Raw genomic sequence first — 14,007 nt, 5'->3', positions numbered from 1 at the left:
GTGGACATACCCCAGGGAAGAAGGGGGCAAGGAAAAGGAGAAAGAAAAAGGATGTCACTGTCATTTTTTAGTAGTTTTTCTTGTAACAGAGACTTTGATGGTTTTGTTAGGTTAAAAGAAAAGACAAGACTAGCCTATTACTTTTCTCTTCGTTTTGTGTTAAAGTTAGTAATAACATCTTTCTGTTGAGGATTTCTCTGCTTTGATTTGGTGTTGAAAGTTTCTTTAGACTCAGTTGCTATACTGAGACAAAGGACCAGGAGTCGGACTCCTTTTGGTTTTCTTTTTAATGATATGTTGACAGGTAGGCAGAACTTGGATTGAAGTTGCTTGAGCACAGAAGGTTTCAGAATTGTTAAGCTTCTGAAGAGAATTCTGAGTCACCCTTGCTCCACAGACGTCCCCTGATGGATTGGGAGAAATCAAGCCAGCCAGGACCACCCAGTAGGACAGTACATCACTTACATGACCATTTCCCAAAAAAGCTGAGATTAGACGAATGACATGGCAGCCAGCCTTTTGTGTCATACTGTAGAAAGAGTGTTGATTTAAATATCAAATGTGACATGTCGCCCAGAGACCAGAGGGAGGGGAGAGAATTTTTTTTAGTTACCTAGTTTATTGTTGGTCTGGTTTTTATATTTATGTAGCTGTGCCATAAAGGGCTTGAGGAAGGGACTCAAATGGGAGGACAAGGAGGAAGGGCCGAGCCCACCCTGCCTGGGCATGGGCAGCATCTCCCCCTCCTTGACTTACTCTGATAAGGCCACTCTCAAGCATCCTCTTCTCTCCTCAGAGGTTAGGCAGGCAGAGGATTTCAGCAAGAAGAGTTCCTGATGTGAGTCTTTCTCTCTTCCTGGCACTGCACCGACTTCTTTTTCTGGGTGCTGTGTGCACACCCCCAGCAGCTGTCTAGCCTAAGTGTCGTGTGCGGGTATGTGTTGGGAGAGGCGGGATGTAGGACACCTGAGAACGTTCAAACAACCTCCTTCAAGTGCAGCCCACCGAAACCAGTGGAGCTTCCAGTTTCCCTGACTAATAATGCAAGTCTAATTTAGGCAGTTAAAAAGGAGGACAGAACCTAGTCCTGAGCCCCTGTGATTAGATGTAGAGGTTAGGCTGCATGCGGTAATTATTTGTGCTTTTCTGCATGTCCCCACAGCATTAGGACCAATGGCAGATGCTTCCAGTGCATCATCTCATTTCATGCCTTCTTGGAGGACTGAGGTCTCACCTCAGGTCTCAGAGCTGGTTGTTAGCAGAGCCAAGATGCAAACACAAACAAACTGCCTTTTAAAAAGCCACCAAGTCGTCTTGAATGATCATCCCCACGCTTCAGGGCTCATGCAAATCAGAGTTGAATATCACTGTAGTTGTACTTGACCTTAAAAATCTCCCAGTAGACCTCTGGCTGGATCCCTTACTGGTTTAACAGACACCCCTGTGGAAGCCAGGGGCCCTTCCAAGCCCCAATTTGTAATAGTCCATGACCTCATGGTCTTAAATTTTCCATTTAGGCAAATATGTATTTAAATTTTATTTCCTTAAATACAGAGAACTTCTTATTGAGAGTTTCATTGGACACTGTAAGAAGGGAAGTCAGAAACCTTTCACTGCACGGGCTTGGATGGTTGTGACCAGATGTTTTTTAATACTCCGAGGCATTGGTTATTCAAGTCCCCTCCAGCTGCGGTGTCGTTCTTCCCCAGTGAGGGAGGTGTCTCCAACTACTTTAGTTTGCCAGATTTGAGTAGAATCTCCTGCTGCTCTGCCCCTGAGTGGGCATTACGTGCCCTTAGCTGTGCTGTCTGGGCACCTGCTGCCCTACAAGGGCTTGTCTAGTGGGTTTACCCAGCAGCTCACTTCATGGTCTGTTGTAATCCCACCTTACTTCTGATCATTCTGCATTGGTGGCAGTGACTGCCAGTTCTGTAGATTCTGTCTTGCCTCCCAGTGTGTTCTTAGGGATGCAAAATGATGTAGAGGAAAGCCCTTTATAAAAATCTCATGAAGTCTTTCAGAAAAATAATGTTTAACCTTTCAGAATATTACACCTTGATTTTTCTGTTTAACCTCAGTTGCTTCCATTCAGTAGGACCTCCAACACAGGCTACAGTTACTCAGGATGGGTGGCAATTAGGACAGGTGCCTGTGTGTCCCGAAAGTCAGCCATGTGCAAGCTTCTCCCAAGTACAGATGCTCAGAGCAGGGTGTGTGTGTAAGCTGGCTAGTGAGGGATTCAGTTCAATCATTCCATGAATCGATATTTGTGATCATAGAGTGACTTACATGGTTACGCCAGGCATCATTTATATTCAGAATAGACTGAAGGATCACTCTTGTCCTGAGGTTTCCGTCCAGAATCTGAAAAATGTTTCCACATCCTCCTTATTACTTTCTTTTTAATTTGGAATAGAATTCTTTAATGAAGACATGGGAATTGGTGACACAGATATAGTTGGCTTCCATGATTCTGATCAGCGCTAAAGATCTAAGTAAATGCCCCAATGTGAGTAGTCTGTTTGGTGTGAATTATTCTTTTTGTCCACACAGCTTTATGTCCTCTGTTAAACAACTCTCTGTGCTGTGGAGACACCCACTTAGTGAACTGAAGTATGCTCTTTCATTCAGTCTTTTTTTTTCTCTCCAGCTTTATTGAGGTATAGTTGACATTTAAAATTGTATGTCTTTAAGGCGTACAACTTGATGATGTAATGTACATATCCACTGTGAAATATTCACTGCAGTCAAGTCAATTAACACATCCACCTGCACATACTTTCTTGATTGTGTCATGAAGCCTAGAGATCCAGAGTATCAGCTGTGTCTTGGATGGTGGTGGGTGGGTGTCTGCACCCTGTTTGGGGCAGCTCCTGTTCAAAGCAGCCCCAGACTCCATCAGTCACCCTGTCTCGTTCGTCACCTTAGAGATCTCGTTCCGCGTGTGGCAGTGTGGTGGGAGCCTGGAGATCATCCCCTGTAGCCGCGTGGGACATGTGTTCCGCAAGCAGCACCCGTATACTTTCCCCGGTGGCAGCGGTACTGTCTTCGCTCGGTAAGTGGCTGAACAGGGACAAGAACATTGTTGCCACCCAGATAGGAGTTGACTTTGGGCTGTATGGAAACAAGTGTCCTTCAGTGGGACACCACTCAGCAAAGACAAGGAACAGCTGTTGATACACACAGCCACTTGGCTGCCTCTCACAGGCATTATGTTGAGTGAAATATGCTGGTCTCAGAGGTTATGTACTGTCAATCCCACGTAGGGGGCTGTCTCAGAAAGACACAACTACAGTGATGGAAAACAGACCCGTGGTTGCCAGGGATCGGGATAAGGAGAGTGTGACTGCGAAGGGGCTGCACAAGGGGTGTTTGGGGGTGATGTATCCTGATGTGGTGGTTGGTGCACGAATCTCTGCGTATGTGAAAGCTCAGAACAAAAAATGTTATCTGAAAATGTTATTTTAAAGAAGAGAAACTTAAACGTTTTTATTACAGATTACCATTCAAGGTACAATATATGAACAATATTAAAGTCTAATCATACTAAATTCAACCCTGAAAGACAGCACAATATAAAAATATGATTCATGATAGATAATAGCTATATTTTAGCAAACGTGAAGATGCCAGATGAAAAGCTTTCTGAAGGAAAATGGCAAATTACCAGTCCGTGGGACCACATTTTTTCCTAGGGAATTCTTTTAGATGCTAAAGATGAAATAGTGTACAAACCAGCCAGCGAGGCCTCAGGGAGATGAAAATAGCCCAACACATGCACAGCTAAATAAGGTTATTTCACACACTAATAAATGCCGTGGAAAGATGAAATGTGGTAATGTGGTTGAGCATGACAGGGTCAGAGGAAGAGAAGTTTGCGGAGTGGCATGCACACAAAGGGACCCTCTGAGGAGGTGGTGCTTGTCTCAGACCTGAAAGGTGGGAAGGAGGTTCCTGTGGACTCCTGGGGAGCAGCGCTCCTGCTGGAGGAGCAGATCCTCGGCACTGAGATAAGGGTGAGTTTGGCACACATGTGGAACAGAACACCAAGTATGACAGGAGCCCAGAGGACAAGAAGATTGTAGACAGGGTGGAAGAGCTCGATAGGCCCAGTCATGCACCCTGTAGGTCGTGGGAAACTTTGGATGTGGTTTCAATGCCAGGGGAAGCAATTGGGGATTTTAAGCTTTAGAGAGGTCCTTCTAGCCAATGAGTGGAGGGGGACGAGGAGGTGACGCCAGGATAAAACGATAGTGTGAATGTCCCTCCCCTCCACTTCAGGATCTGGAGCGGCTTACTTTTGGGAGCTGTCACAGAGGCCCAGGCAAGAGATGAGTGGCCTGGACCAGAGGTGTGACCAGTACGATGCAGGCAGGTTCCGGCTACGTTCTCGGGCAGGCAGTGTTTATTAATGGACTGGCTAGGACAGGAGAGGAAGAGCAAGAGATTGACGGTGACATGCAGGCTCTTGGTCACACGGTTTGCTGATGTGGTGCCCCTATTGAAATAGCAAAGCTTTAGAGTTGAGTGGGAGTGGATGGGCGGGGAGGGATGACCAGGATGTCTTTTTTTTTTTTTGATTGGCACCTGAGCTAACAACTGTTGCCAATCTTCTGGGTTTTTGTTTTTGTGTTTTGCTTTTTCTCCCCAAATGCCCCCAGCACATAGTTGTATATTTAAGTTGTGGGTCCTTCCAGTTGTGGCACACGGGATGATGCTGCCCCAGCATAGCCCGACGAGCGGTGCCATGCCCACGCCCAGGATCTGAACTGGTGAAACCCCGGGCTGCCAAAGCAGAGCACGCAAACCCAACAGCCCGGCCACAGGGCCGGTCCCCTAGGATATCTTTTAAATAGTGTTTTAAAACTTTATAAGTACAGATTACACAATACACGCGTGTTATATAGAAGCTGAATTTTTAGCATAGAGAATCTGAGTTCTGGGGAAATTTAATAGAAGCCAAATATCAAATAATGTTTCTAACCAAGTTACCTTCTCTCAAAGAGTATAGCCTTCCCGAATGTTGTCTAAATTTCACTTTTGCTCTCTTTTAGAAGCAAAAATATGGTCTTATCCGATGGGTTCTACAAAATCAAACAAACATTGATATGTACATTTTTTTCCTGGAGCAATATGAGATTCTTTCCAGAAGCCTCTTGTATAGACACATGAAATACCCTAAATCAAAGCCAGTGCCATCTACTGGCAAATGGTGGGATTTCAGAAGACAGTCTGTTAAATACACAAGACATTGCTTTATACAGTTTTTTATTTTTTTAATTTTTCTCCTTTTTTTAATTAAGATTATGATATTTACAACCTTGTGAAATTTCAGTTGTGCATTATTGTTAATCATGTTGTGGGTACACCACTTCACCCTTTGTGCCCTCCCCCCGCCCCCCTTTCCCCTAGTAACCACCACTCAGTTCTCTTTGTCTATATGCTAACTTCCACCTATGAGTGGAGTCATACAGAGTTCATCTTTCTCTATCTGGCTTATTTCACTTAACATAATACCCTCTAGGTCCATCCATGTTGTTGTGAATGGGACAATTTTGTCCTTTTTTATAGCTGAGTAGTATTCCATTGTATGTATATACCATATCTTCTTTATCCAGTCGTCAGTTGCTGGGCACTTAGGTTGCTTCCACGTCTTGGCTATTGTAAATAATGCTGCAATGAAAATAGGGGTGCATGGGACTTTTGGAATTGCTGGTTTCAGGTTCTTAGGATAGATACCCAGTAATGGGATGGCTGGGTCATAAGGTATTTCTATTTTTAACTTTTTGAGAAATCTCCATACTGTTTTCCATAGTGGCTGCACCAGTTTGCATTTCCACCAACAGTATACACTGTTTTTTAAAGCACTCTTTTAGAAAGGAAACTTTTTCATTGTATTTTACAGCCACGGAGTCTGTGTACAGGAGATCTGGAGTAGAGACTGACCCAGGGTTTCAGTGCTGGGGCAGCACGATCTGTTAGACCTCAGTGAGGCCCTCCACTGCCTTCTGTCCCAGTTGACTCATATAAAAAGATAAATGGGTGGAATTATATTGTTTCTGAGGTCCCTTTTCAGTTCCAGGTTGTCTTTAATTTACTCTAATATGTGGCATTAAATGTGTAAGTATTTCACCAACTAAAAATTGAGACTTAACAACAATAGCTGTATTTAGAGTGTGTTGTGTGCCAGGCTGTTCTAAAAACTTTGCAAATAATGACTTCTGTAATTCTCATAAAACCTTATGAATTAGGTACTATTATTAATGCTCATATGAGGGATAAGGGAAACTGAGACACAGAGTGGTTCTGTTCCTTTGTCCAAGTTTACACAGTTAGAAAATGATAGAGCTGGTTTTCGACTTGGGCGCTGTGGCTCCAGAGTCCATGTCAGTGTCACACATTGATCTTTTTATCTTTATCCCTAAGTGTAGTTAGTGCCTGAGGTTGCTAGAAGTCAGGAATGAGATGCAGATTCTGAAATAGGTCGTAGAATGGCATGTAGAAGATGATCGTATTTATGTAGTTAGTTTGTCAGTGAATGAGTGAGGGAGTAAATGACCAGTGAAGGGATGGAGCAAGTAGCCGGAGTGGAGTCCTACCTGGTTTTGCCACCGCATGTGTACCACGTGGGCACCTGTTACTTTAGAAAGACTGCAGTGATGATGCACCTACAAATTCTTATATCTTTGGTTGTGGCAGCCGCATCCCTTAAGATCTGCTGAGAGTGAACAGTGGGATGGTTTCTTCCCTTTAATTGCACAGCTACGTTTCCAGTTAGCTTCTTACAAGCCTCTTGAACCACTGTTTGGAGGGTGCTATGTGTGCTTGAGTACTCCTGTGGATTAGAGTTTACCTGAAGGCCAGGGCAAGTCCAGGCGGAAGAGCAGAGTGGTGGGGGTAGACCCCATAGTTGGGTATTTGGGTTTAGGCTTAGCAGGTAATGGTGAGACTTCAGTTATTCATGCTGAGTGATAATCAAATAAACTAAATACAAGAAACTAGTGGTTTAAACTTATTTTCCTATCAAACTTTTTTCTGTTATCGCCACCAAGCAGAATAACTGGCCAGTTTGAATTACATGTCTTCTCTCTCATGCCTGCTTCCTGGTCTAACTATTTTATCTTCACTGGGGCAGGGAGGCAGGTGGGGGGGGGGGGTTGTGGGGAGGGAATTGGCAAAGACGAGGAGCACCTGGATTTGCGAGTGGACCTTGGACCTCTCTGGGGGCCGCTGTGTCTCTAGCATCTAGAATGTTCCTAATAAATATTTGAATGAAGGAGTTGAAACTTAGCACTCAGTAGCACATGAAGGTTATTCTTTGAGGCTACTTACATACATATCATTTTTCTTTTTTTTTTCTTTTTTTTAGGTTTTCTTTTTCTTTTTCTCCCCAAAGTCCCCTGGCACATAGTTGTGTATTTTTTTTAGTTGTGGGTCCTTCTAGTTGTGGCATGTGGGATGCCACCTCAGCGTGGCCTGACAAGCGGCGCCATGTCCGCGCCCAGGGTTGGAACCAGCAAAACCCTGGGCCGCCGAAGCGAAGCATGCGAACTTAACCACTCGGCCACGGGGCCGGCCCCTCATTTTTCTGTTAACTAGACAGGAAAAAAGTTGCTTTGCATTTAGAAATTAAGAAATGACTTAATCCCTTAACAATTTAGGTGATTTAGAATCACTGTGTGATTGGAATTCATACAACCTTTAAACCATTAGGGCTGAAAGGGACCTAGGAGACCTTGGGGGTGTCTCCTTTCATTTACTGATGGAGAGCCCCAGTCCCAGAGGACTGACGTCATATAGCCGCTGAGGAGATTGCCTGGGCTTAGGTTAAGGCACAGGTCACCTGGCAAGACCCTGAAATCCCTGTTAGAATATTTAATGGCTCTTCTGAGAAATGATACTTATGATCCAGTATCCCCAGCACTTTAAATCTTTAAAAACTCATTGTCATATCTATGTTTTGTTTTTTTTTTACAGAGAGAAAGTAAAAAATCATCAACCTTATTACCAAAGATAGCCCTCTCCTGTTTTGGTGAATTCATCTCTCACTCTCTCCCCCTGGCGCTCCCTCCCGTTCTCTTCCCCCCTTCTCCCTCCACCCACATATCTACTATGTGCTGTTCTTTAATCTATTTAATTATCACCCAACAAGTCAAGGACATCATTCCATGGACACTGGTATATTTAATGGCCACAGAGTAGTCTGTTTGATCACTTCCCTGTTGGTGGTCATATAGTTGCTAATTTTTGCCCTTATAAACAGTGCTGAAGGGTCCGGCCCCATGGCCGAGTGGTTAAGTTCACGTGCTCCGCTTTGGCGGCCTGGGGTTTCGCTGGTTCAGATCCTGGGCGCGGACATGGCACCGCTCATCAGGCCACGTTGAGGCAATGTCCCACATGCTACCACCAGAAGGACCCACAACTAAAATATACAACTATGTAGTGGGGGGATTTGGGGAGGAAAAACAGGGAAAAAAAAAAACAATGCTGAAGTGAGCATATTTTCACATATATGTTTTCATTCCAGTTGATTATTTCCTTGAGGTAGAAAATTTCTAGAAGTGAAACTGCTGGATCAGAGGATGGGTACATTCATATTGTCTTGTCTGTCTCTTAAATGACATTCTAAACAACAGTCCATCCCCAGATTATTTTAATAACTGTAACTCAGATAATTTGAAAGGCTCACCATTTAGAAGAGACATTTTTGGTGGAGAAAAGGAATTGTTTTAAAAGGTGAGCATTGCATCCCTAGTATATTTGTCATGGGAGGACAGACCGCCACCTCTGTAATGGGCTCTTCAGGAGGGTTGGCTCTGAGTCCGAGCTGTGAGCCCCTGTGAGCTGAGTCTGGGATTGGAACTGAAGCGGCTGCACCCTCGCTGCTGCACAGGTGGTTTAAGAAGAGCGTCGCAGGATAAGGGGCTGAGGCCTCTGCGCGTGGCAGCCTTCAGTGTATGTCGCACATTCAGAAGTAACTGTTCTGGGGCTTATTGATCATAAATTAGGTTCTCACCCTGATTTTGAGATTTAAGCACATGGTTTTCTTGCCTTCCAGAAAAGCCTGTTCTGTCTGTGCTGCCCCTCCAGCGGTGTGGTAGGAGCCCCAGGTGTGGGGCATAAAGCTGTTGTCCCCCTCATATCACTATTCCTTATCCAGATAGGACACTCTCAGCTCAGGTCTGCAGAAAAGAAAGCCATTTTAATAGTAACTCTTATCTAGTCTTAACTTTTTTCCCACAGCTATTTGCCCTTGTTGCAGCCACAATGAAGCAGGCCATACAGGACAAGGATTCCTTGGCTGTGCTCCCTGTACCAGCATCTGTGGATGCAGAACACAAGTTATCGCAGAGTAATTCTCTTTTGTCCTTCTTGATGGTACAGCCCCAGTCCCTTCTTTAAAACACCTGCCTGTGCTGTAATTCTAACTCAGACTTGCTCTCTGATAACCTGTGTTCTGTGAAAGATGAGAAAGCGAGCTGTTTGTTCAGCAAGCACCGAATGAGTGCCAGCTGCTCACAAACACAGCCCTGGTTGCTGAGTGGGGACAGCCTGCTTTCTGCATCACTGCCAAAGCTGCCAGCCCACCGAGAAGGACCTTCCTAGTAGCTCTCCAGGCAGACAAGTGCAAACGGAGTGATGCTGACAGAAAGCAAGCCAATAGCAGCTCAAGGAGACCTATTTTGTTTCTAGGAACACCCGCCGGGCAGCGGAGGTCTGGATGGATGAATACAAAAATTTCTACTATGCAGCAGTGCCTTCTGCCAGAAATGTTCCTTACGGGAAGTGAGTGTCATTTGTGCCCTTTCATGGAGCTTGGTTTGGGATCCTTGGGGGTTGCACCCCAAGAACCATTCTGTGGCCAGAGTTAAGAACAGCCACCCCAGTGTCAAAGTGGGGGGCGTCTGCTCAAGGCCGTGTGACGACCCGCAGTGGGAGGTGAGGCAGAGTCACAGGGACAGGAGTGTGGACAGTCCAAGCTCCACCACCTGCCCAACCCTGTTCTCATTGGCAGATTTCCAAGATTGATGTAGAGAGCCCATCCATTCTTAAAACTTGTAAAGGAATCTTGTTTCTCTCTTCTCCAGCATCCAGAGCCGATTGGAGCTTAGGAAGAAACTTAGCTGCAAGCCTTTCAAATGGTACCTTGAAAATGTTTATCCAGAATTAAGGTAAGCCCAGGGACCTGAGGATTTCACTTTGTAAGAGCTTAGGAACGACCAGTGTCAGCGGGGTGGCGAGGCCTCCAGAAGTGGTGTGAAGGTTGTGAGAGCTACATGTCCTCACCCACAGCTGACCCCCAGCATCCCTGAGAATGTGCTCTCTGAACTGGGGCTTCCTGCCCTCTTTCCTGCTGAGTTACTGTCCCATTCTTCATAGACCTGGAAATAATCCCAAAGTGTCACCTCGCTTAGCTTCTTAGACCCCAGTGGTAAGATGATAGGGGCTAAGTGACCCAGAGGACTGTTGTCTAACCAGTTCTGTGTGGATCAGGCCGAAAGAGCAGTTCCCAGCCTTCCCGGGTGTGTGTTCTGTGCTATCAGCCCTTGTTCCCTCCCTGCCCAGCAGCTCCCTGTTCTGGCTCCTGTGGCCTCCCCTCCTTGCGCCTCTTATCCTAGTTAGTGTGTGTTGGGAGCAGAGGACCAGTACTGAGAAGGCAGAGACTGAAGACTGATTCAGCTCATCACTTCCCTCTTTGCTTCTGCTCGTGAGGTGCGGCTGCCCCTCCTTTGGGCACCAACAGTGCCTCGGGCAGCTGCCCACGGTGCCTCTCTGCTCCGGGCTGGTTTGTACCTTGTGTGAAATAGGAATAATAGTGCTGGCACCCTCTTTCCCTCCAGGAGGATTGATGATGGCAGAAATACTCTTCCAAGCCTTCTCTCTACACTGGGCCTTTCATCTTAAATTAATGCAGCTCTGTGTCCTCAGGGAGCCCTGATGCCCTCATCAGAGGACCTGTAGGTCTGCAGGCCTTCAGGGTCCATCTGAGCTTCATCTTCTTAAAGGGATTGCCAAACGGGTTCTGCCTTAATATGGCACCTTCCTTATTCTCAGTATTTCTAGAGCATTTTACAGCGAGTCACATATCTCTAACTCAGAATGCGGGAATCCCCACTGTTATCTTTTGCGCTCATGGCTCCTTCAGAGCCCTTGTTAGGGAGACTTGTTTGAGTTAGGTAATCCGGCCTCGCCTCATCACTGCTGTTCACTTATGTTGCTCTTTGGAATATTTCCTCTGCTTTTAAAGTAATAAGAGACACCATGCCCCCCTACTCCCCAGGAGGAGGAGGGAAGAGCAGAATGTTCTCCGTTAGTCCCCTCTGTGAGGATGGCGTTCTCTGGAGATTGAGAACAGTGGTGGTCACCAGTAGGAAGCCCCTGGTCACCGTCTCCACCTGGCTGATCAGGGGCCTCACAGCACTTCATAGCCCCATAATGGTGCCCTTTGCTTCATCTTGGCTTGGTGGGTAGTTGCACCCTGGGGTCACCCATGATTTTGGGTGACATTGGCCCTGTGCCCCTTCAGACCACATCTGAAGCATTCAGGCCACACCAGTGGGTAAATCTGCTTCCCCGTCCACGAGGGCCAGGGAGACACCAACTGTTTATGTCAGTAATCATTGCTGCCATTTACTGAGTGCTTCCTGTGGGCCAGGCTCTGGGCTGAATGCTTAAAATGAAATGTTTTATGTGATACTTGCAGCAGACCTGTTTAGGAGGTACCATGTGGAAGAGGGCACTGAGGTTTAGAGAGAGAGTGTGTCTGAAAGATCCCACAGCTGGCACGTGGCAAAGGCAGGGTCAAATTTGGCTCTGGTCCTAAAGCATGTTGCCCTACCTGTGCTCTCTTCCTTTGTTTGTATCAGGCTCCCCAACTAATCCACCAAGGTTCTCCCGTCTATAAGGTAAAGCTCAAATACTAAGTCTACTGGAAAGTTCCGGGCAACAGGATCTGACCACATTAATTGCTTTCCTAAATGACTTTCAACAGACTGACATTGAAGATAATAGGAGCTTTTCCTTTCCAAAGCAGTTTCCCTGATAGGGAATAGAAAGAATACTTGTCCAACTTAAAATCTTCAATTCTGGTTAGAAATCCAGAAACTCGGAGAAATGCTATCTCAGTGCCACAGCCCTGCCTGTGGAGGCCCTCTTCTCATTGTCCCTGCTGCCTCAGATGAAGTCACTGAGCCAAGGGCAGGGCCAAGGGAGCTCTTGGTGCCACGCAGTTAGACAGACGATTCTCATGTTGTTTTCCAGGGTTCCCGACCATCAGGATATAGCTTTTGGGGCCTTGCAGCAGGGAACCAACTGCCTGGACACTCTGGGACACTTTGCTGACGGTGTTGTTGGAGTTTATGAGTGCCACAATGCTGGGGGGAACCAGGTATGTGCATGGGGTGAACTTGAGCACCTGGAGGCCCAGAGTCCTGCTGCCGCCTTCCTCTGTGATCCGAGATGTCTGTGAGGAAGGCCTGGCTCCTGCTGGTCACCCTCCTACCAGCCTCAGGATCAAATGGGACGACCCAGATCTTGACTGATGTGTGGAGCCTGTTATCAGCCTCAGGCATCGAGGTCCTTTGTCAAGGCACGGTTGCAGGGCTGCAGGCCTTAGTCTTTTGTCCTTATCATCTTCCTGCCCCCTCTGTCCTCCCTGTGGTGTGGGCTCATCCCCGAAGTACTTGTCCTGTGTCTGCGCCTGGTCCCTGAATGTGCTTGTGAACACCTGCCTGTGTGCCCTTCTTCACAGGTGTTTAATCCCAGTCACTGCAGCTACTGCTAAGTCATTGTTGTTCCCTGCGTATTAGATAATAATAGCTTAGATATATAAACTATTAATAATTACTTGCTTGAGTTTGACACACGCACAACCTTTTCCTAGAGGCATAAAAACCCACCACTTTCTGTCATCACTGAAAGGAGAGAGGTAAGTGAAGCCCTGATAGGCCTAACTGTGGCCTGTGGGTTCCAGAAGGCGGTTTTCCCACGAGATAATAATAGGTATTGGTAAAATGTGGGCCTCATACACAAAAAACGTCGGGCAGTGCTGTACTCTTATCTCCTTGAAAATGTGCCTGACTCTCAGAGGGCCTGCAGTTAAAGGAAAAGGCAGTTTAACTCGGTATATCCTGGATGTATTAATCCCAGAACCTTATTTGAATAGGACTCTTTTTAAAAGAGGCTGCCTGCTTTTGTGTGAAGTTGGCTGTCCCAAATCCTCAAGGAGTGTCGAGGCTGATGGCAGTCCCCAGGTACTCTGCCTCTGTTCTCCACTCAGTGCTGTCGTTTTTGTACTTGATTGGAATGGCCTGGACATCCTAAATTAGACAAGTGAGGTACAAGGGAGGGAAGGCAGTCCCCTTCCAGCTTCAGGCCGCTGTCCAGGGCTGGCCTGGCACGTGCACGCCGCAGCCAGGCTCCCAGGGTCTCTCCTCTGTCCTTAGAGGACATCCTTTATCTCTCGAGGATGCTTTGGGTGAGCACACATCCAGCCTCTGGGTGCAGCTTGATTTATGAATTTTTAGTATTTAAACCTACGGTATGTGGGCCCCCATTTGTACTCTTGTCCCAGGCCCTCCAGATAGTAGATGCAGGCTTGGGAGGAGGAACCCGTCAGAGGGATGAGGGAGAGAGTGTCTAGGAGGGAAGAGCAGAGGGATTGGAGAGGCAGGCAGTGTTTGTGGGCTCCAGAAAGGAGGAAGGGAAGGTGCTACTCCTGCCAGCAATGTTTCTGTGTCCTTGTCTACCCTTTGGTCTGAGGCACTGAGATTAAATGTGGTTTTAACTGCTGGGAAACCAGGCGGTCTGCGTGACATACTTGGGCTCTCATGTCACAGGCAGCGATGCAAGGCTGAGGGGTGTTGTTATTATTCTTGTTCTGGTACAGGGTTGACAGCAAAAAGCCATACAGAGACTGTTCCTTCTAGACTAAGCATGAAGATGTTTTTCTGCACAGTTTGGGGCTTCACTGTGAGGTGGGACAGCAGTGAGTACAGGGAAAGATCA

General features: G+C 46.5%; 1 protein-coding gene across 2 annotated transcripts in view; it reads left to right on the top strand.

The window, feature by feature from the left end:
* The window catches only part of GALNT2 (polypeptide N-acetylgalactosaminyltransferase 2), a 199,330-nt gene that overhangs the window by 173,727 nt on the left and 11,596 nt on the right, over window positions 1-14,007 (top strand). For both annotated transcript variants that reach the window (XM_044757699.2, XM_070491500.1), the window contains 4 exons: window positions 2,929-3,055; window positions 9,694-9,786; window positions 10,089-10,172; window positions 12,262-12,388. In XM_044757699.2, coding sequence (XP_044613634.1) covers window positions 2,929-3,055; window positions 9,694-9,786; window positions 10,089-10,172; window positions 12,262-12,388 — 431 coding nt within the window. The remainder of the gene's footprint in view (window positions 1-2,928; window positions 3,056-9,693; window positions 9,787-10,088; window positions 10,173-12,261; window positions 12,389-14,007) is intronic.

Source organism: Equus asinus, chromosome 2, assembly GCF_041296235.1.
Source record: "Equus asinus isolate D_3611 breed Donkey chromosome 2, EquAss-T2T_v2, whole genome shotgun sequence".
Taxonomy (NCBI): domain Eukaryota; kingdom Metazoa; phylum Chordata; class Mammalia; order Perissodactyla; family Equidae; genus Equus; species Equus asinus.
This window is presented reverse-complemented; position numbering and strand designations above follow the sequence as displayed.